This window comes from Dendrobates tinctorius, unplaced genomic scaffold, assembly GCF_039654945.1.
Source record: "Dendrobates tinctorius isolate UK_male_01 unplaced genomic scaffold, ASM3965494v1 ptg000089l, whole genome shotgun sequence".
Taxonomy (NCBI): Eukaryota; Metazoa; Chordata; class Amphibia; order Anura; family Dendrobatidae; genus Dendrobates; species Dendrobates tinctorius.
Genome location: NW_027361757.1, coordinates 15,083,487 through 15,106,732, shown reverse-complemented (window position 1 = coordinate 15,106,732; position 23,246 = coordinate 15,083,487). Strand labels below are relative to the sequence as shown.

Sequence of the window (23,246 nt, the reverse complement as noted above, 5' to 3'; positions counted from 1 at the left end):
TAGTGATGTTTACATATATGCTAATTATGCATTGTGTAGGCTAGATAGTTTGGTGACTTCGGAAAGCAAAGGATGAAAAACTATCTTTATAGATTAAATAATTAAGTAATGCTACTTAATCTCATCTCTATTCTTACCCTTTGTGTCAATACTGAATGATGGACACTTGTTAAGTATAAAAAGAGGCTACATGCTTCTATAGAGAGAGACTGAGAGAGAGACAGCCAGAGATTTTGCCAAGACATCCAAACATCCAGGGGACCCTACAGGACTGATGCCAATACATCATGGCTCCGTCACAAGGGACACGGTCCTATCATTCTACAGGAGACAGCCTAGGGGACCTCGCTCCCGGTCGGAAGAATACAGATCTGCTCCATTGACCATCGCTGAACTATGGATACCTTTGGAGAAAGCTAGGATGGGGACCCGTTGGTCACCTGGCTCCATAGAGATGTTCGGAGAAACCAGGTTGTGACCCTCGTTATGCCCACATTAAAGGGAGAGTGTGTGTTTGGTGGGACCATGCGGTTTCGGCTAGCGAACCTGGACGTCCGCCGACCCCCCCCCATGACTCCACACCTTTTTATAGGCCATTAGTTGAACAACCTGATATTATTTTTCACTAATTGACAGGATGGCTTTCTAATTACTGATAGATTTAAGCATGACTTTCCATGACTTTTTGCACCTATCTTTCTTCATGTGTTGAATACTTTTTGTCTGTGTCATTTCTTATACTTACACATATAATTTAATTTATGATCTTCTATGATTTGACTTCTTTGTGTGGATTGGATGGGTTGTTACTGACATCTGATGAGAATGTCAAGTCAATATCACTTTTACAAATATATTTACTTAGAAAATTGGTAACATGTTCAATACCTATTTCACCCCCTGTAGATGACTATAACTATAAGATCATTGTCATCATGTGACAGCTATTATTTACAATTTAAATAAAAGTGTCATGATACCAGTGCTGGGTGACCGGCACTTCTGGGGTTAATGTTTTGATCTCAGTGCAGACTCTTACCTGCACACCTGGGACTTATTATGGTGGCCTCTCATTGGTTCTGGGAAAGCTTCTTATTGCCTCAGGAAGCTCCCATCCCTCGTCAGTTATACTTTCGCCCTTGGCATAGTGTTGTGACCCTTGAGTGTGTTTGTGATGTGTTCTGGTTGCTTGAGTCTCTGTGTACGACTCGGTCTGTTCTCTGGATATTGCTTTGGATTCTGCATGGTACCTTCTATGTCTGTTTGGTTTTGACTTCTGCTTGGCCCTGACTATCCATTCTGTCTCATCCCTAGTACTTTACTGATATCTCTGTGTATGACCTCCGTTTTGCCTGACTCTGAGTATTTCTGCATAGTGTCCTGCCATCTCTGAAAGCAGGATGCTAAGCCCCGCCCCCTTGCAGTCACATGACCGTAGGTTCTGTGACTGCTTGCTGAACTTCAGCATCCACAGGTCATGTGTATCTATACTTTCCGGCTGTACCTGACCCCGGGCCCCCCTACAGTGCGGGCGAGTCCCTGCTCAGCGGAGGCTGCACGCCGGCACTGACAGGATCCTGACAAAAAGAAGTGCCAATTTCGGTATTATATTTTTATTGGTGCAGTTGGGATTTACAACATACAGTATGTAGCCACATATCTCAGAGAAACAATAGGATCAGCAGGTCTATGTACCACAACAGCATCTTTTTCTTTACCTATCACCTGAAGTTTAAGAGATCCAATTTGGTCTTCTCCTTTAGCTTTGCTGCTGAAAAGTCCAAAACAGCATTGTCACGGGATGCTTGAGAACCTGTACAGGCAATAACACTCAGCAATGGTAAATAGCACAATTGATTTTATTTCAGTGTAAATTATGTTGTAGGCGAATGCAACTGGAGGAGGAGGGCACGTGGAGCTGGTGCTAAGAGCCATGAAGGAGTTTACATACGAGAGTCTTTGCTTTCCTGAAGCAATCAGGCTGCGGGGCATGGATAACAAAGAGGAAATTCCCTATTATTTCTACAGAGATGATGGAATGAAAATCTGGCAAGCAACACTTGGGTAAAAAATTTCATTTTTGTGACTGTCCATTTGTCTTTCCTTCAGTGTGCTAAACATAGTTATGGGGTTTAAATAAGTTTGCATAACTTGTATACACTGTCAAGAGAAGCATTAAACGGTTTACAAGATAACCCAATCACAATTGACTACGAGTGCAGCACATTTCACTACCCTCAACTTATCCAAATATGTAACCAAAATGTTGGTACGCTTTGCTAGCCACATAAATACTAAAGAAACAAATTTAAAAAGTATATTGTTTATAAGCAAAGGTACCCAGATAATAAATCACGACACTAGGAGTAATAGATGAAGAGGCAAACTAGTAACTTGCTTGCAGAGATATTGTTAATAGTAGAGATAAATGCAAACAGAAACTTGCAGCAAGGAAATGGCTAACTGTAGGATAACAGTGAAGTACTGGCAAACTTGCATGCAGAGATGTGGTTCAAACTGGAAACTTGCTTGAAGAGATACATTAGCTTAATAGTAGACACTGAGGTGTGAACAGTGCCAAGAACAGTAACAGGAAGTTTGCAATCTAGAAACTTGATTGTAGAATAAGTGTGGACTGCATGTAGGTAACCTGGAGTGAGCTTGGAAAAGTAAAACACTCGCAGTTGACTGGAAGTCAAGATTAGGTGGAGATAATTAGATGCTTAGCTAAGTAGTGTCACAATCCTGGTTGGATTGTGACAGATTTAGCATATGCAACCTTTCTTTTCCTTTAAGCCTTTGGCTTAAGGTTAGTTTTGCCCCCGGTGGCCGCTTGGGTTATTACACTGTAGTTGCTTTAGTTCTGGTTTTGCCTCCGGTGGCCGCTGGGGTTATTACACGTAAATTACCAAGCAGGTGTGATTACCCTGACTCCTGCCTATAAAGGAGTGTCAGGTGTTCTCAATCACTGTTGGTGATATTGTTCATTCCCAACCAACCTTGGTGGTGAAAGGAGCTATTGAGAGGAGTTCCTTGCAGCTCAGCCAGCGCTTTGGAGTAGCAGCTATTCAGGTGGAAGCTGTATCCCGGTGCCGTACTCTGTTGCTTGAAGCCATAGCAGCAGAGCAAAGCTAAATTGTGTGTTTGTTGTATTTCCCTTGTGTGTATTAGTACAGTGGTGGGATTAGTGTCTGCATCGTCCAGTTCACTAGTAAGGGATAGGTGCAGGGGGAGCTAGGGATTAAGGTATCCAGCTCGGCGACAGGTGAGGAGCCTGTATAGAGATCGTTAGGAGTGTTAGGGACACTGCCTCAGGGGAGTGCAGGAGATGTCCACGTCCCCGGTCCCTATTGCAGGGCCCACCATTGTAACTGTTTCCCCGGTGTTCCCCTTGTGTCCTAGTGTTAGTGCCGTCCTGCGGGTCGCGGCACAGAGGACAAGTCACTACGTGACAAGTAGAAGATGAAGCAAATACTGAAAAACACATGACAGAAAGCAATGATTTCTCAATACTCAGACTGCGTCAGCTGACCTTAAAAGGCCTTTGGTGATGAAGTCAGAGATGTTTTCCGCTTCACCCCAGTAACCTTGTGCAGACGTCCAAATAGAGGGCCAACCTGTCTTGAGCTGAGACAGTTGAGCAACTTACCTTACTACATGTTGGGTTCCAGAGAGTTTCAAGTGACTGCCCAGGATTCACATTTTGATGAACTCTCCATAATGTAGGTCATCAATATCTGAATGATGGTGGTCTGACACCGATCACACCTACTGATCATCTCTTGCCAGGTCCCGCAGCCACGATGACTAAACAGACACTGAATGTGCTATATACTACAATAGTATAGATTATAGTTTATAATACAACATTTTTCCTCAAAATATCTGATGTGATAAAAAAAGCAAGATAATTAAATTAAATGTTAACCACAAATATAAAATTGGCCATACTGTTTATTAGAAAAACCCATAGATTAACCATAGGTTGGAAATTGGGATTTACTTAGAGATGTTGGTATTTTTTAGCATTCTTGTAACAGGGCAGACATCTGACTGGGATGATTTAGCGAATCCTGCTTTGAGCAGGGGGTTGGACCAGATGGCCCAGGAGGTCCCTTCCAACTCTACGATTCTATGATTCTATGATTCTATTGATGTCACTATAGAAAGAGATTTTCTTTTCTAATATAGGGCTATTTTGCATTTTTCAGCTACAATGTTTTTCTATTCACTAACAAGGCAGTCTAATTACAATAGAGGAAGTATGGTTTGATTAACACAGCTTCATTTGGATGATGTTCCTCTATGATGATTTATGATTCTTGGAGGTTTACGTTGATAAAGAAAATTTGAATCCTCAGTAGTTGATACTTTTTAATGGCTAACAAAAAAGGTGATGACAAACAACAAACTATTAAAACTACCTAGGACTCCCAATTTTATCTTTTTAACCTACTACATCAATAGAACTTACTTTAGCAAGTAGTCTAATGACATCCAAGAATGACTGCACTTCTAATGTAATAAAAAATAATATTCTCCTAAAGTTAATAGTTTAACTAGAAAAAAATGTTTGACTTTTTTTTATATTTGCCAAATACACTTCTCTGTGATAAACACATAGAATAAGAATTGCTGTAGTAACTGAATTTTTATTAAGTTGCACAACCAAAATAGCAATTCTTCCTGTTTTTGCTGCATCCTGTGTATTTCCTTCCTCAAGGCACACCACACACCAAGCTTAAATTGGAAATGTATTTTAACAAACTTTGCATAAATCAAAAATACAAGTGAATATAGAAAGCTTAATTTATTTATTCAGAGAAATCTGCCTCTTTCTCCATTTATCAGCCACTTATCATCCACTTATTTGTCTCCCCCACCTCCTGAAATTATCAACTATACTGAAAAAGTAGGTCAAATTCCTCTTGGTCAAAGCAAAACGCACTGCCAAGAACATTGGGGTGTCAGGTTACACAGCCCATTTTATTTTATCAAGAGGAGAAGAAAGAGGAGGAATGGGGAGCAGAGTGAGAAAACAAGCAGAGGCAGACACAGAAATATTGTGTTGACCTTTCTTCAAGTCTTATTTCTCATATCATAGCTTAACTCACATGAAAATGGCGCAGTACTGCTGTATAATTTCCTCCATAATTTGGCTGCTTTGTCTCTGTGTGCTAACTAAAGAATGAAGAACGTGAATCTATTTGTGTCCTGTGCAATATATAAGAGAGATCGTAGCAGCTCGCCTTCTGACATCAGTCTATGGTCAATTGCAAATAAGGTCTGTGTTTTCCAGGGTATAGGTAGTCAAATTCACCGCACACTCTGATGATGAATTCAATTTCTTTTTAATTCAAAATTTAAGTGCAGGTAGAAATCAGCTCAGAAAAAGCATAAAGTGCAAGTTATAAATGCGACATACAACGTTTCGACCTGGTCCCGGGTTTTGTTTAAAAAGTCGCTCTGTGGGGGGGAGAAATGAGCATATTGTTTGTGAAAACATAAAAACAATAATATTAAATAATATTTACATATATACAAAATATACAATAAATCGATAAACCCATACTGACTTCGGTGGATGCATGGGAGTAGCAGCAGAAAATACAATTTGCATGTCACAGCATGGTTATAGAAATAAGTTCTCAGACATGGGTCTATATTAGTTCAGCGATACTTTTGCAGTATGGACCACAATGCTTGGACTGGTCAAAGTTTTCCAGTCCTGAATTCAACAGCCTCATAGGCAAATATGGGGTAATCAAGTTCGGGTCGGGAGAAATTCAGTGCATTGAAAATTGCGATCCATACTTAGACTGCAAAACATAGATGTATGAATCTGGCCTAAGGGATAGCCTGCAGGAGGAAAAAAACTGGTAAAAATGCAGGTGACAGGTCAGGTAATGGTCAGAAATAATACTATTCCTCATATACACACACAGGACAGTTTATCTTGAAAAAATATTTGAAAGTACATTTACTCTTTACAGGGTTTCCTTAGGTTGTACAAAATCAAATGTCTGTACAGAACAACAACAGAAAAAGGAGCAATGGTCCTTTAAAAATTACAACAAATTTTATTGAAGATACACTTATAAAGACAGGTATATAGATTAAAAGCTTCTATATATGAGGACAAGATGAAATAAAGGGCTCAGTGTGAACAGAAAAACCAACACATCCATACATCCAGTATAGTGGATATGTGAAGTGAAACCTGTACACAGTATAAGTATATTAGTGTAAAGAAATGCCAGTCATAAAGTGCTAGTGCTATTGCATTTCTTAGATCATGTTATTGCTGGGGAGAATGAAATTCTGTAAGAATAAATTAAAAAATGTCAGCGAAAAACCGTATATTAAAGTAGAGCATAAATCAGCACCAGCAAGTCCATGCCCATATCAAAAAATAGAATCAATGTGCTAGCATGTCTTCTGTGGTGTTGCTATCAGTGTGTCAAGAGAGGGAGACGAGGGTTGTATTGACAATCCCACACAATGGGCAGCACTTTGAACACATTTTATAAGTGGTCATAAACTTGTAAATAACTCATAAAAGAATCAAGTTAAGTTAAAACCAAGCACACCATTGTTTTTCTTGTGAAATTCTCAATAAGTTTGATGTGTCACATGACCCTCTTCCCTTTGGAAAAGTTAAAGTTGGATCCAAAATGGCCGACTTCAATATGGCCGTCATGGTCACCACCCATCTTGAAAAGTTTTCCCCCTCCCATATACTAATGTGCCACAAACAGGAAATTGATATCACCAACCATTCCCAATAGCACTAGCACTTTATGATTGACATTTCTTTACGCTAATATATTTATACTGTGTACAGGTTTCACTTCCCTTATCCACCATACAGGAAGTATGGATGTGTTGTTTTTTCTGTTCTCACTGATCCCTTCAATTCATTGTACTCATATATAGAATCTTTTAATCTATATATCTGTTTTTATACGTGTATCTTCAATAAAAAAATGTATAATTTTTAAAGGACCATTGCTGCTTTTTCTGTTGTTTTGTATGGTATTTATAGAGTGTCCTTGATATAATGTGCCTATAATACCAATTGGGTTGTGGCCTTGATTTGATGGCCTATATGATTATGTTTTCTGCTTTAGTATTATTGTTTTCAAAATCAATTGTCTTGCCTTAAAGCCTCCATACGTATTGGATAAAAGTAATCCGAACTCATCAATCATCTAATGTGCATTGTTCATGGGGACCTCCTTACTCTCTCTCAAGAGATGATGTTGGGGAAGAGAAAGATAAGTGGCTGGAATTTTAACGGTTGATCCTTTTGTTCATAAGAAAGAAAAGGCGCTGCCAGATAATTCAAGCTACTAGCTAGAAGGGGGATGCTCAAACCTACATCTGCATCAGGCTCTTTTTAGACTTACACTTCTTGAACATCCCCCTTCAAGCTAGTAGATAGGAAACACTAGAGTAAGATGCATCAAATTCTTTAAGAGACATACACCTTTTAATGAATTTGTTGCATTTTTCAATTGCTGTGTGCCACCGCCAGAAATGTTGTTGCAATGAGGGACTGGAGAATATTTCTGGCATAATTTAAGCCACTTTTATGGCATATATTAGATGAATCAATGGCTACGCTCCATGCCGCCCCAGTTTTACTTACGGTATTTCTCTAAAAGTGGACACAGCTCTCTGTAAAATGGTGATAAAAAGTCAAAATTCACTATTTCTGGGCATTTTTGAGTTTCGCAAAAATGTTCCAACACTTCAAAGTATTTTACACCAGAATTCTAGTGTAACCAGCTTGATGCATAAGGTCTTATATATATACTTCTTTATATGACGTGTATATACATATAAGAATGGTGACTAAATGTTACTAAACAATATTTTTAAAAGGACACATTTTGAATAAGGTGACATTTACCCTCTTTACATGTCTACTTGGCACCACATCATTCTTTTGGTTGTGGCTGTGTCTGGCATCGCAGCTCATTCCCATCAACTGATCTGATCTATAATGCCCGGCACAGACACTAATAAAGCTATGCCATTGTGTCTGGTAAACAATAAAAGGGACCGGGATGATTGTCAGGGTTGTAGAGAATCAAATCCAGACTCATCTGATATTTATTCTAATAACTGGCAATCACGTTTTTAGGACTTGAGAAACCTTCTGAGGCTACTAGTTATATTTCACCGACCTAAGGTAATATGAACAAAATAAATATAGGTATGCTTCAAAGGAAACCTGTCAGGAAACTGCAGTACCCAGAGGAAACCCATGCAAACAACTTGCACTGGAGGGCTTTGAACCCAGGACCCAGAGCTGCAAAGCTGCCCACAACTTGGACAACTTCTTTTCATTCTCCTCGCTTGGCCCCCATAAAATAATAAAACTTATACTCGCCTCCCATGCCGGCACTCTTGGTCCCGGGGCTCTCGTGCTGATGTTGTGACACGTAACGCCGGCACCCAATCAACATCGGCGTCAATGTCCTTGCCTACTGTCAAATTGAGAATGAAGAGGAAGTCCAAGATCAGCTGCAACACGGACTTCCTTTTCATGTTCGATTTGTCAGAAGGCGGAGACAGTGACGCCAGTGGTGATTGGGCGCGGAGCCACGTGTCATAACAACTGCCCAAGACCCCCAGGAGAGCAAGTGCCAACACCGCTGGAATGGCCAAACATTTTGACTAAGATGGGGTTGTCCTAGTAGTGGACAACTCCTTGAATATAAACTGATGAACGTTTGGCTTACAGTTAAAGTAATAAATGACTTTGGACATGCGTATATAAACATGACTTTATGTTCTTATACAGTTTTGTGGAAGATGTGGTGGACATTTATTATGAAAGTGACAAAACAGTTTGCGAAGACAGTGAGCTCCAAGCATTTGTAAAAGATGTATTTGTTTTTGGCCTTCGGGACAATGAAACTTCTGGTAAGATCATTAATACTGTTCTTTACGCCATTCGTAACATCAATAAGATTATGACAACTTTACAAATATTTTTAAATGTAATAGCAAAACTGTTTTGAAAATTTTATTAATTAGTCTCGCTGATTGCAGGGAGACCAGACAACAATGATATTATCTGCATTCAGCACCTGGCGGCTGGGAATAGTGCAAATTGTGCTGCTTTTCCCAGGTGTTGGGACATGTCACACTGATGACACATGGATGCTATATATGTGTCATCAGTGTCCATGTGTGCAGCACGCATTTAGTCCGTGGTACGTTTAATAAAGGGACAGGTCTGTGCATTTTTCACATGGGCCATGTGAAAAACCTGACATGTGCGCACCACTATTGAATACAATGGGTGTGCATATGTCCGTATTTGCAGTCCTTAACCCCTTTCCTACAATGGAAGTACTATTCCGCCCATGTGACCTGGGACCTAAGTCCCAAGGACGGAATAGTACGTCTAGTGCGATCAGCGGCGCCCACGTGGTGAGCGCCGCTGATCGCGGCCAGGTGTCAGCTGATTATCACAGCTGACACCTGGCACAATGTGTCAGGGGCGTCACGGACCGCCCCCGACACGTTAACCCCTTGCACACCGCGATCAAACACGATCGCGGTGTACCGGGAGTTAAGGGGAAGCATCGGCAGGGAAGGGGCTCCCTCCGTGCTTCCCTGAGCCCCCCACGGCAGCGCAATGTGCAGCGCTGCTGCGGGGGGCTCCTTTCCTGCAGGTCCCTGGATCCAATATGGCGGCGGGGACCTCCGGGGGCCTGCAGGAAGCTGGCTTCTTCACTGCCCGCAGAGCGCAGGCATGAGGAAGCCTGCAGCAGTGCCTGTGACAGATCGCTGATCTGTCACAGCGATCTGTGATGTGACAGATCAGCGATCTGTCACATGACAGTTATGTCCCCCCTGGGACATTGTAATAAAGTTAAAAAAAAAAAAAAGTGTAAAAATAATTAAAAAAAAAAAAAAATATTCCCCCAATAAATTCATTTTTTGGAAATAAAATAAAAAAAAAATAACAAAAGTACGCATATTTGGTATCACCGCGTCCGTAACAACCCGCCCTATAAAACTGTCCCATTAGTTAACCCCTTAAGCGAACCCCTTAAAAAATAAAAAAACACATCATACCGCCGAACAAGAAGTGCAATAACGCGCGATCAAAAAGACACATATAAATATCCATGGTACCGCTGAAAATGTCATCTTGTCCCGCAAAAAACGAGCCATCATACAGCATCATCAGCAAAAAAATAAAAAAGTTATAGCTCACAGAATAAAGCAATGCAAAAATAATAATTTTTTATATAAAATTCTTTTCATTGCATAAAAGCACCAAAACATAAAAAAACGACATAAATGAGGTATCGCTGTAACCATACTGACCTGAAGAAGAAAACCACTTTATCAATTTTATCGCACGCAGAACGGCATAAACGCACCACCCAAATGAAATTCATGAAACGCTGGTTTTTGTAAATTCTGCGTCCCAAAAAACTAAATAAAAAGCGATCAAAAAAGTCACATGCCTGAACATGGTACCAATAAAAACGACAACTCGTCCCGCAAAAAATAAGACCTCACATGACTCGGTGGGTCAAAATACAGAAAAATTATAGCTCTCAACATGTGGTGATGCAAAAACTATTTTTACAATAAAAAGCGTCTTTTAGCGTGTGACAGCTGCCAAATATAAATACCGCCATAAATAGTAAATCAAACCCCCCGTTATCACCCCCTTAGTTAGGGAAAAATAATAAAATTTAAAAAAAGTATTTATTTCCATTTTCCCATTAGAGCTAGGGCTAGGGTTAGGGCTAGGGTTAGGGCTAGGGTTAGGGTTAGGGGTGTGTTGGGGTTAGGGTTGGTGTTAGAATTGGGGGTTTCCACTATTTGCGCATATCAGGTGCTCTCCAAGCGCAACATGGCGTCTGATCTCAATTCCAGCCAATTCTGCGTTGAAAAAGTCAAATGGTGCTCCTTCCCTTCCAAGCTCTGCTATGGGCCCAAACAGTGTTTTACCCCCACATATAGGGCATCAGCGTACTCAGAACAAGTTGCAAAACAACTTTTGGGGTTCAATTTCTCCTGTTACCCTTATGAAAATAAAAAATTGGGGGCAAAAATATCATTTTTGTGGAAAAAAAATATGATTTTTCTATTTTCACACCTGGGCGTTATAAACTTCAAAGTTCTCACCACACATCTAGATAAGTTCCTTGAGGGTCTAGTTTCCAAAATGGTGTCATTTGTGGGGGGATTCCACTGTTTTGGTACATCAGGGGCTTTGCAAACGCGACATGGTGTCCGATCTCAATTCCAGCCAAAAATGTCAAATGGCGCTGCTTCCCTTCCAAGCTCTGCCATGCGCCCAAATAGGGAAAATAAAAATTGGGGGTGAAAAGATCATTTGCGGAAAAAATATGATTTTTTTAATTGCACCGCTGTACGTTATAAACTTCTGTGAAGCCCTTGTGGGTTCAAAGTTCTCACCACATATCTAGATAAGTTCCTTGGGGGGTCTAGTTTCCAAAATGGGGTCACTTGTGGGGGGTTTCCACTGTTTAGGTACATCAGGGGCTCTCCAAACGTGACATGGCGTCCGATCTGAATTCCAGCCAATTTTGTATTGTAAAAATCAAACAGCGCTCCTTCCCTTCTGAGCTCTGCCATGCGCCGAAATAGTGGTTCCCCCCCACATGTCAGGTATCAGCGTGCTCAAGACAAATTGCACAATAATTTTTGTAGTCCAATTTCTCCTGTTACCCTTGGTAAAATAAAAAAAATTGAACCTGAAATATTTTTTGTGAAAAAAAGTTAAATGTTCATTTTTTTTTAAATATTCAAAAAATTCCTGTGAAGCACCTGAAGGGTTAATAAACTCCTTGAATGTGGTTTTGAGCACCTTAAGGGGTGCAGTTTTTAGAATGGTGTAACTTTTGGGTATTTTCTATCATATAGACCCTTCAAAGTGACTTCAAATGTGATGTGGTCCGTAAAAATAAAATGGTGTTGCAGAAATGAGAAATCGCTGGTCAACTTTTAACCCTTATAACTTCCTAACAAAAAAAAATTTTGGTTCCAAAATTGTGCTGATGTAAAGTAAACATGTGGGAAATGTTACTTATTAAGTTTTTTGTGTGCCATATCTCTGTGATTTAGGGGCATAAAAATTCAAAGTTGGAAAATTGTGAAATTTTCAACATTTTTGCCAAATTTCCACTTTTTTCACAAATAAACGCAAGTTATATGAATGAAATGTTACCACTAACATGAAGTACAATATGTCACGAGAAAACAATGTCAGAATCACCGGGATCCATGGAAGCGTTCCAGAGTTATGGCCTCATAAAAGGACAGTGGTCAGAATTGTAAAAATTGGCCCAGGAGTTAACGTGCAAACCACCCTTGGTAGTGAAGGGGTTAAAAACGGACCGCATATGGACGTAAAAATTGAACGTGTGAAGGGAGCCTAAAAGGAAGCTGTCATAACCCATTTAAATCAGGTTTTTGTGTTAAATGTACAGGGTTTTCTTTTATTGTAACAAATAAATAGAAATCATTCAGCTTTTACACTGGCCACTATAGCTTTTTTAATCTATTTTTTTTGTTATTTAACCCCTTCATGACCAAGCCTATTTTGACCTTAATGACCAGGCCATTTTTTGCAATTCTGACCAGTGTCCCTTTATGAGGTAATAACTCAGGAACGCTTCAACGGATCCTAGCGATTCTGAGATTGTTTTTTCGTGACATATTGGGCTTCATGATAGTGGTAAATTTAGGTCGATAATTTTTGCGTTTATTTGTGAAAAAATCAGAAATCTGGCGAAAATTTAGAAAATTTTGCAATTCTCAAATTTTGAATTTTTATTCTGTTAAACCAGATAGTTATGTGACACAAAATAGTTACTAAATAACATTTCCCACATGTCTACTTTACATCAGCACAATTTTGGAAACAAAATATTTATTTGTTAGGAAGTTATAAGGGTTAAAAGTTGACCAGCGATTTCTCATTTTTACAATAAAATTTACAAAACCATTTTTTTAGGGACCACCTCACATTTGAAGTCACTTTGAGGAGTCTATATGGCAGAAAATAACCAAAAGTGACAACATTCTAAAAACTGCACCCTTCAAGCTACTCAAAACTATATTCAAGAAGATTATTAACCCTTCAGATGTTTCACAGGAACTAAAGCAACGTGGAAAGAAAAAAATGGACATTTTACTTTTTCCAACAAAAATTTTCTTTTAGTATCAATTTTTTCATTTTCACATGGGCAACAGGATAAAATGGATCCTAAAATTTGTTGGGCAATTTCTCCTGAGTACACCGATACCTCATATGTGGTCATAAACCACTGTTTGGGCGCACAGCAGGGCTCAGAAGGGAAGGAGCACCATTTGACTTTTTGAATGGAAAATATGCTGGAATATTTAGCGGTTGCCATGTCACGTTTGGAGAGCCCCTGTGTGCATAAACATTGGAGCTCCTCCACAAGTGACCCTATTTTGGAAACTAGACCCCCCAAGTTACTTATCTAGATGCATAGTGATCACTTTGAACCCCCCAGATACTTCACAAATTGATCTGTAAAAGAAAAAAAGTACTTTTTTTTCACAAAAATTTTCTTTTAGCCTCAGTTTTTTCATTTTCACATGGGCAACAGGATAAAATGAATCCTAAAATTTGTTTAACAATTTCTCTTGAGTACACCGATACCTCATATGTGGTCATAAACCACTGTTTGAGCGCATGGCAGGGTCCGGAAGGGAAGGAGCACCATTTGACTTTTTGAATGGAAAATTAGCTCCAATCGTTATCGGACACCATGTCGCGTTTGGAGAGCCCCTGTGTACCTAAACATTGGAGCTCCCCCACAAGTGACCCCATTTTGGAAACTAGACCCCCTAAGGAACTTTTCTAGATGTGTAGTGAGCACTTTTAACCCCCAAGTGCTTCACAAAAGTTTATAACACAGAGCAGTGAAAATAAAAAATATTTTTTTTTCTTCAAAAATGATTTTTAGCACACTATTTTTAATTTTCACAAGGCTAACAGGAGAAATTGGACCACAAAAGTTGTTGACCAGTTGGTCCTGAGTACGCTGGTACCCCATATGTGGGGGGAACCACTGTTTGGGCACACGGCAGGGCTCAGAAGGGAAGGAGCGCCATTTGACTTTTTGAAATGCAAGTTACTTCTAATCGTTAGCGGACACCATGTCGTGTCTGGAGAGCCCCTGTGTGCCTAAACATTGGCGCTCCCCCACAAATTACCCCATTTTGGAAACTAGACCCCCTAAGGAAGTTATCTAGATGTATAGTGAGCACTTTGAACCCCCAAGTGCTTCACAAAAGTTTATAACGCAGAGCCGTGAAAATAAAAAATATTCTTTTTTCCTCAAAAAATGGTCTGCGGGCATCATGTTACATTTGCAGAGCCCCTGATGTACCTAAACTGTGGAACTCACCCACAAGTGACCCTATTTTGGAGACTAGACCCCCAAAGGAACTTAGCTAGATGTGTGGTGAGCACCTTGAACCCCCAAGTACTTCACAGAAGTTTATAACGCAGAGCCGTGAAATAAAAAAAAAAAATTTTTCCTCAAAAAAAATGATTTTTAGCCAGCAATTTTTCTTCACAAGGGTAGCAGGATAAATTGGACCCCAAAAGTTGTTGTCCAGTTTGTCCTGAGTACGCTGGTACCCCATATGTGGGTGGGGACCACTGTTTGGGTACACGTCGGGGCTCGGAAGGGAAGTAGTGACATTATGAAATGCTGACTTTGATGGAATGGTCTGCGGGCATCATGTTACATTTGCAGAGCCCCTGATGTACCTAAACTGTGGAACCCCCCACAAGTGACCCCATTTTGGAAACTAGACCCCCCAAGGAACTTATCTAGATGTGTGGTGAGCACCTTGAACCCCAAAGCGCTTCACAGAAGTTTATAACGCAGAGCCGTTAAAATAAAAAATATTTTTTTTCCTCAAAAAAATGATTTTTAGCCAGCAATTTTTTTTTCCACAAGGGTAGCAGGATAAATTGGACCCCAAAAGTTGTTGTACAGTTTGTCCAGAGTACGCTGGTGCCCCATATATGGGGAGAACCATTGTTTGGGCACACGTAAGGGCTCGGAAGGGAAGTAGTGACGTTTTGAAATGCAGACTTTGATGGAATGGCCTGCGGCCGTCATTACGTTTGCAGAGCCCCTGATGTGCCTAAACAATAGAAACCCCCCACAAGTGACCCCATTTTGGAAACTAGACCTCCCAAGGAACTTATCTAGATGCCTGGTGAGCATTTTGAACCCCCAAGTGCTTCACAGAAGTTTATAACGCAGAGACATGAAAATGAAAAAAAAAATTTCCACAAAAATATTTTTTTAGCCCCCAATTTTTTATTTTCCCAAGGGTACCAGGAGAAATTAGACCCCCAAAATTGTTGTGCAATTTTTCCTGAGTACGCTGATACCCCATATGTTGGGGTAAATCACTGTTTGGGCACACGTCGGGGCTTGGAAGGGAGGGAGCACCGTTTAACTTTTTGAAAGCAAAATTGGCTGGAATCAATGGTTGCACCATGTCGCGTCTGGAGACTCCCTGATGTGCCTAAATAGTGGAAACCCAACAATTCTAACTTCAACCCTAACCCCAACACACCCCTAACCACAGCCCTAACCCCAACACACCCCTAACCCTAATCCCAACCCTAACCCCAACACACCCCTAACCCTAATCCCAACCCTAACCATAACCCTAACCACAAGCCTAACCCTAATTCCAACCCTAACCCTAATTCCAACCCTAACCCTAATTCCAACCCTAGCCCTAATTCCAACCCTAACCCTCTTTCCAACCCTAACCCTCTTTCCAACCCTAACCCTAACCCTCTTTCCAACCCTAACCCTAATGGAAAAATAAAAATAATTTCTTTATTTTATTAGTTGATCCTGCCTATGGGGGTGATAAGCGGGGTCTTTATTTACTTTTCATTCTATTTTGATCACTGTGAGAGTTTATCAGTGATCAAAATGAATAAATGGAAATTGCAGCCGGCGGGTGCACTTCGCATGCGCCCGCCATTTTCCAATATGGCGGCGCCCATGATCCAGGACCGCGGGACACCGGGAGCCATAACGGCACTCAGTTAATACCGGTGGGTGGGAGGAGGGGGCGATCGGAAGCCGGGGGGAACGGAGGGAAGGCGGGGGGAGATGATGACAGCGGCGGCACATCGCCGCTGTCATTCAGTGGCGGGGGGCAGATCGCCCCCGCTGACGGGTGGGGGGGTCGGATCGCTGTCACCAGCCATGTCCGATGCTACAGCAGCGTCGGACATGGCTGGATTGTAATATTTCATCAATTTTCATTGATGAAATATTACTATCGCTCTGATTGGCTGTTTCACTTTTAACAGCCAATCAGAGCGATCGTAGTCACGTGGGGGCGAAGCCACGCCCCCTATGGTGAAGAACAAAGCCCCCTGTATCTGCTGGTCGGGTGACCTTTCAGTGACCTAGGTCACCCGACCCGCAGGTGGGCTTTAAAACCAAGACGCCACATAGGCGTCACTGGTCAGATTGGCACCAGTTTTCATGATGCCTATGTGGCGTCATTGGTCATGAAGGGGTTAAAGGGAACCCGCCTGCATTTTTTAGACCATAAACCAACCTTATCTATGTAAAGCATCTAAAATGCTGATTATGTTTACCATATATTATTGTATTAAAAGTCCGTTTCTCCATTTTCTTGAAATCCATTGACAGATAATTCATGCAAATAAGCCCAAAAATGCAGGGGGACATGGCCTGCACTTACAGCTCTCTGGCCTCTCTCCCTCTGTCTCCTCTCCCCCCCACACAAAAAAAAGAGAAAAACAAAAATCTGATTTATACAATAGGTCATTTCATGATGATAGCTGCCCTTTACAAACTTGCATCAGGTTCTCCAGCATTATACAAATCCCTGCCTGAGAATCTGTTAGGCGTCAGGTTCCTGTCACTGCACAGCAGGAGTCCCAAGCCTTGCCTTCAGCAGTCTCCCATTCCTCTCCGGCCGCAGAGGAGGCTGCTCAGCAGAATCGTCGATCCCGGCACTCTGCCCAGACTATCATTGTGAGTTTGGTTGCTGCTGCCACCTCTGGTCCAGATATAGCAACGCATGCTGGTCAGCAGCGAACAGCTCGAGGGACTAAGTCCTCCTTTCGGTCCACTGAGCATGCCCGTGGGACAATCTCTCATTGGAGATCGGAGGTCACATGCTCAGGTCCTACTCCTGCTCTGATTGGACCATCAGGAAGGTCCCGGAAAGTCGTGGCTATAAAAGAATCGCATGGCCGCCCCGCCATGCGCTATGATAGAGATTAATTCTCATGTTTATAGTGGCGTGTGTGATGATGGATGTATGAGACAGGTGAATGACTTATTATGAAACCCCTTGCCTTTGATACGTGTTATGATTGAGTCACCGAAGAGGAAAAAACAAAACACAAGCTCAGCCCAGAAAATCAGAGAAGTTGGAAACTAGCGGATTGCAGACCCCTAATCCTATCACACAACTAGCAGTAGCCGTGGAGTGTTCCTACGGTGATCCTAGACACCTCGTCACAGCCGGAGATCTAAATAAGCCTAAAGAGAGAAAAGGGAAAAACTGACTGCCCCAGAGCAGACCCCAAAGCAATAGGCAGCCCCCAACATATAATGACGGTGAAACGAGATGAAAACACTAACACAGATAGAAAGATAGGTTGAGCAAACGATGGGGCCCAAGCTAACTAAAAAGGACAGGACAGAAAAGCTGCTGTCTGCAATCCGAGAAAACCCTGCTAAAAATATTACCAACACAACTGATAAGCAAAAAGGACCCTGAAGTCACAAGACTTCAAACCCTATATCAGCACTCAGAATATTCTGAATGCAGAGCAAAAGAGAACACTGATCAAGGAATAAGAATCCAGTACATCCCCGGCCGGGGATGACTGAACTCAAAAAACAAGGTAAACAAAACCAAAACTAATAAGTTCAATAGCAGAGCAAAATCAGACTGGTCTCCAAGAATCCAGCAGAGAAATCACCAGCCACTCAGAAGGGCGTCGGCTGCCTTATAGCCAATCTAAAGTTCCTGTTACCCAGTCACAATCCACCTGATCAGGTGTTTGATTTCTTTCATCCAAATCAGCCTCACTACCTTCCTTCACCAGCAGAGGGAGATCCTCGGACACAAAAGGTGAATGTACAGATGAGCTCACAACAGTACCTCCCCCTTGAGGAGGGGTCACCGAACCCTCATCCAAGCCACCAGGCCGATCAGGATGAGCCCGATGAAAAGCACGCACCAATCTTTCGGCATGAATATCAGAGGCAGAGACCCAGGAATTATCCTCCTGACCATAACCCTTCCACTTAACCAAATACTGGAGTCTCCGTCTAGCCAGCCGGGAATCCAGTATCTTCTCTACCTCATATTCCATGTTACCTTCAACCAACACAGGGTCAGGAGGTGCCGCCATCGGAACCACTGGTTCAACAAACCTCTTCAACAAGGACTTATGAAACACATTATGAATCTTAAATGTGACAGGAAGAGCCAACCGAAAAGAGAGCGGATTAACAATCTCCAAAATCTTGTAAGGTCCAATAAATCTAGGTTTAAACTTTGAAGAAGCCACTTTCATAGAGATATTCTTTGATGACAACCAGACCATATCACCCACCTTAAACCGGGGACCAATGGTCCTATGCCGGTTAGAAAACTGCTGGGCCTTTTCCTGGGAAAGAGACAACTTATCCACCACTTGGTCCCAAATCTGCTGCATTCTTTCCACCACAGTGTCAACCCCTGGACAGGCAGAAGACTCCACCTGCCCTGAAGAAAATCGAGGATGAAACCCAAAGTTACAGAAAAAGGGTGACATCAAAGTGGCAGAACTAGCTCTATTATTTAAAGCAAATTCGTCCAAGGGTAAAAATGAGACCCAATCATCCTGGTCAGCAGATATAAAACATCTCAAATAAGCCTCCAAAGTCTGGTTTGTTCTCTCCGTCTGCCCATTGGTCTGAGGGTGAAATGCAGAGGAGAAGGACAACTGAATTCTCAACTTGGAACAAAAGGTCCTCCAGAATCTAGAGACAAACTGAACTCCTCTGTCCGATACAATGTTCTCAGGAATCCCGTGCAAGCAAACCAGCTGTTGCAAAAACAAGGGTACCAACTCTGAGGAAGATGGCAACTTAGGGAGTGGTACAAGATGGACCATCTTAGAGAATCTATCACAAATCACCCAGATAACAGTCATCCTCTGAGAAACAGGCAGATCAGAAATAAAATCCATTGAAATATGGGTCCATGGCCTCCTGGGCACCGACAAAGGCATCAACAACCCACTAGAACGAGAACAAGGCTTAGATCGGGAGCAAGTCCCACAGGACTGCACAAAATTTCTGACATCACGAGACAAGGCAGGCCACCAAAAAGACTGACTCACCAAATCTCTAGTACCAAAAATACCTGGATGACCAGCCAACATGGAGCAATGAACCTCAGACATCACTTTCCTCCTCCACTGGTCAGGAACATACAACCTACCACTGGGACAACGCTCAGGCTTATCCTCCTGAAACTTCTCCAGAGCACGTCTCAAATCAGGCGAGATGGCAGAAAGAACCACCCCCTCACCTAAGATGGTAGCAGGCTTGGTCACAATAGGAGAATCAGCCAAAAAACTCCTAGAGAGGGCATCAGCCTTAACGTTCTTAGTGCCCGGAAGAAAGGAGACCACAAAATCAAAACATGTGAAAAACAAGGCACAACTGGCCTGTCTCGGATTCAAGCGTTTAGCCGACTCAAGGTAGATCAAATTCTTGTGGTCAGTGAGGACCACAACTTGATGTCTAGCTCCCTCCAACCAATGTCTCCACTCCTCAAATGCCCACTTCATGGCCAACAGTTCTCGATTCCCCACATCATAGTTGCGTTCCGAAGGAGAGAACTTTCGGGAAAAGAAGGCACAGGGGTTCATTTTAGATGTTACAGGATCTTTTTGGGACAAAACAGCTCCTGCACCAGTCTCTGAAGCATCCACCTCCACCTGAAATGGAAATGAGACATCGGGTTGTTGCAAAACCGGAGAAGAAGTGAACCTCCACTTCAGCTCCTGAAAAGAAGAAACAGCCGCTGGAAACCAATTCAGCAAATCAGCGCCCTTCTTAGTCAAATCAGTCAATGGTTTGGCAATAACTGAAAAATTGGCTATAAACTTACGATAAAAATTAGCAAAACCCAAAAACTTCTGGAGAGCCTTCAAAGAAGTGGGCTGAACCCAATCATAAATGGCCTGCACCTTGGCCGGGTCCATTTCAATAGTTGACGGAGACAAAATAAATCCCAAAAATGAAATCCTCTGTACACCAAAAAGACATTTCGATCCCTTAACATACAGGGAGTTTTCCCTCAAAATCCGGAACACAGTCCGAACATGTTCCACATGAGAGTCCCAATCCCTGGAAAAGATCAAAATATCATCCAAATAGATGATCAGAAACTTATCCACAAAATCCCGGAAAATATCATTCATGAAGCACTGGAAGACAGAAGGGGCGTTAGTGAGCCCAAAAGGCATCACCAGGTACTCAAAATGTCCCTCCGGAGTATTAAACGCTGTCTTCCATTCATCCCCATGCTTAATGCAAATAAGATTATACGCCCCCCTGAGGTCAAGCTTGGTAAACCAGCAAGCACCTTCAACTCTAGAAAATAGGTCAGAAATCAGGGGTAACGGATACTGATATTTAACAGTAATTTTGTTAAGGGAGCGATAGTCAATACAGGGCCTTAATGAACCATCCTTCTTGGCCACAAAAAAAAAAACCCAGCACCCTTGGGTGAAGAGGATGGTCTAATATGACCCTTCTCCAACGACTCCTTAATATAAGAATGCATAGCCTCATGTTCGGGTACAGATAAATTAAAAAGTCAATCCTTGGGAAATTTACACCCCGGACTCAGCTCAATTGCACAGTCATAACTCCTATGAGGAGGCAAAGACACAGACTTACTCTCACTAAACACATCATAAAAATCAGCCAAATAGTCAGGAACCTCATGCGACTGGGGAGAGGTGGAGAAAACAGGAGTGTCACTAAGAGCACACCGACAACCCCAACTCACCACAGACACAGATTTCCAATCCAAAACTGGATTATGGATTTGCAACCAGGGGAACCCCAGCACGATGGTATCATGAAAATTATGCAACACCAAAAATCTGCAATTTTCTTGATGGTCTGGGGCGACCCGCATTACCACCTGGGTCCAAAACTGAGGTTTATTCTTCGCCAAAGGAGTAGCATCAATACCCCTCAAAGGAATAGGCGTCCGCAGGGGTGTCATAGGGAAACCACAACGTTTAGCAAAATCTAAATCCATTAGGTTCAAGGCCGCTTGATTGCTTTTTATTTTTGATTGGGGCCCTCTTAATTTGGGATCCATTCTTGGTAGAGGAAAAGAGATAAGAAAAGAGGGAAAGAGGAAGAAAAGAAGAGAAAGGAGGAAAAAAGGGGAATAGGTGTTTTTTTTTGTTGTTTTTTTTTTTGTTTTTTAAATATATATATATTTTTTTTTTTTTCTCTTTCCCCATTGTGGTATAATTATAGAATATTATGTATAGGATTTGAATATGTGATATGTATTTTGGAATATGTCATTGGAATTATTCTTTATATTCATCTTTGTTACCTTACATCAGGAGTATATATATCTCCCTTTTAAAATATGTATGTCGTTTATGTTGTGTTGTCTACACTGACTGTTTTTTTTTTTTTTTCCTACTTTGTTTGCTGCTCCCACAATTATCATAGCAGGAGCTGCTTTGGAGCAGTCCACACATGTGCTTCTGATTTTTTCAGGTGGGAGAATCCAACAAAAGGAAGTTGGTTGCATTTAATGTCAGAACATGATTAAGACCTGAGGCGTCGAAACACGTTGTTCTGTAGTCATCCGACAGATATGCTGTACCTGCTGGAATTTTAATATGCAATGGCACAATAAAATGGATTTTTAATTTTCCATTCCTGGCGCTGGAACTTCTTTTTTCTTTCGCATTACCACCTGGGTCCAAAACTGAGGTTTATTCTTCGCCAAAGGAGTAGCATCAATACCCCTCAAAGGAATAGGCGTCCGCAGGGGTGTCATAGGGAAACCACAACGTTTAGCAAAATCTAAATCCATTAGGTTCAAGGCCGCTCCTGAATCCACAAAGGCTTTAGCAGAAAATGTGGACAGGGAGCAGATCAGAGTAATTGCCAGAAGAAACTTAGGTTGTACACCACCTACAGCAAATGTGTGTGCAAAATGTTTCTCTCATTTAGGGCAGACAGAAATAATATGAGAGGCATCTCCACAGAAAAAACACAGCTTATTACGCCTTCTAAACTCCTGACATTGCGCCCTAGACAAAACTCTATCACATTGCATAGGTTCAGACATTTGTTCAACAGGTGGCAACATTTCCTGTGTAATTTTACGTTCCCGTAAATGCCGATCAACCTGAATGGCTAATGACATAGAATCGTCAAGACCAGAGGGAACAGGAAATCCCACCATAGTATCTTTTACGGTTTCTGACAACCCCTTCCGAAAGAGAGCTGCCAAGGCACCATCATTCCTAGTGGTGAGGACCGCCCACTTTCGGAATTTTTGACAGTACAGTTCTGCAGAATCTTGACCCTGGCTCAATGCCAACAGGGTCTTTTCAGCTTGATCAATCGCATTAGGTTCATCATACAACAACCCCAAGGCCTGAAAAAATGTGTCCACATTAGTACCAGATGATCCTATTCTAACTAAAGAAAACGCCCAATCCTGGGGATCGCCGCGCAGCAAGGAGATGACAATTTTAACCTGCTGCGCAGAGCTCCCCGATGAGTTAGGCTTCAAGGCAAGAAATAATTTACAATTATTCTTAAAATTCAAAAATTTAGACCGATCCCCAAAAAACACATCAGGAGTGGGGATTTTTAGGTTCAGCAGCGTGTGAATGAGCAAGATAGGCGGAAATTCCTCGCACTTCAGCAGCAAGCTGCTCCACACGATCAGACAATTGCTTAAACTCCATCAGAAAAAAAAAATATTCCTCATACGGCCTCAGAGAAAAAGAGGAAAAAATATACACAAAAAAAAATTCCGACACTTTTTTTTTCTAACAATTCCTTCCTGCTTTTGAGTACCCTAGAATCTGCGGTATGGCTAGTGATTCTGTTATGATTGAGTCA

General features: G+C 41.7%; 1 protein-coding gene across 1 annotated transcript in view; it reads left to right on the top strand.

Annotated features, from left to right (window-relative positions):
* Nucleotides 1-23,246, top strand: part of ALOX5 (arachidonate 5-lipoxygenase) — a 165,973-nt gene that overhangs the window by 134,919 nt on the left and 7,808 nt on the right. Inside the window, exons 10-11 of the mRNA XM_073585854.1 lie at nucleotides 1,886-2,064; nucleotides 8,813-8,934. Of these exons, the coding sequence (XP_073441955.1) occupies nucleotides 1,886-2,064; nucleotides 8,813-8,934 (301 nt within the window). The remainder of the gene's footprint in view (nucleotides 1-1,885; nucleotides 2,065-8,812; nucleotides 8,935-23,246) is intronic.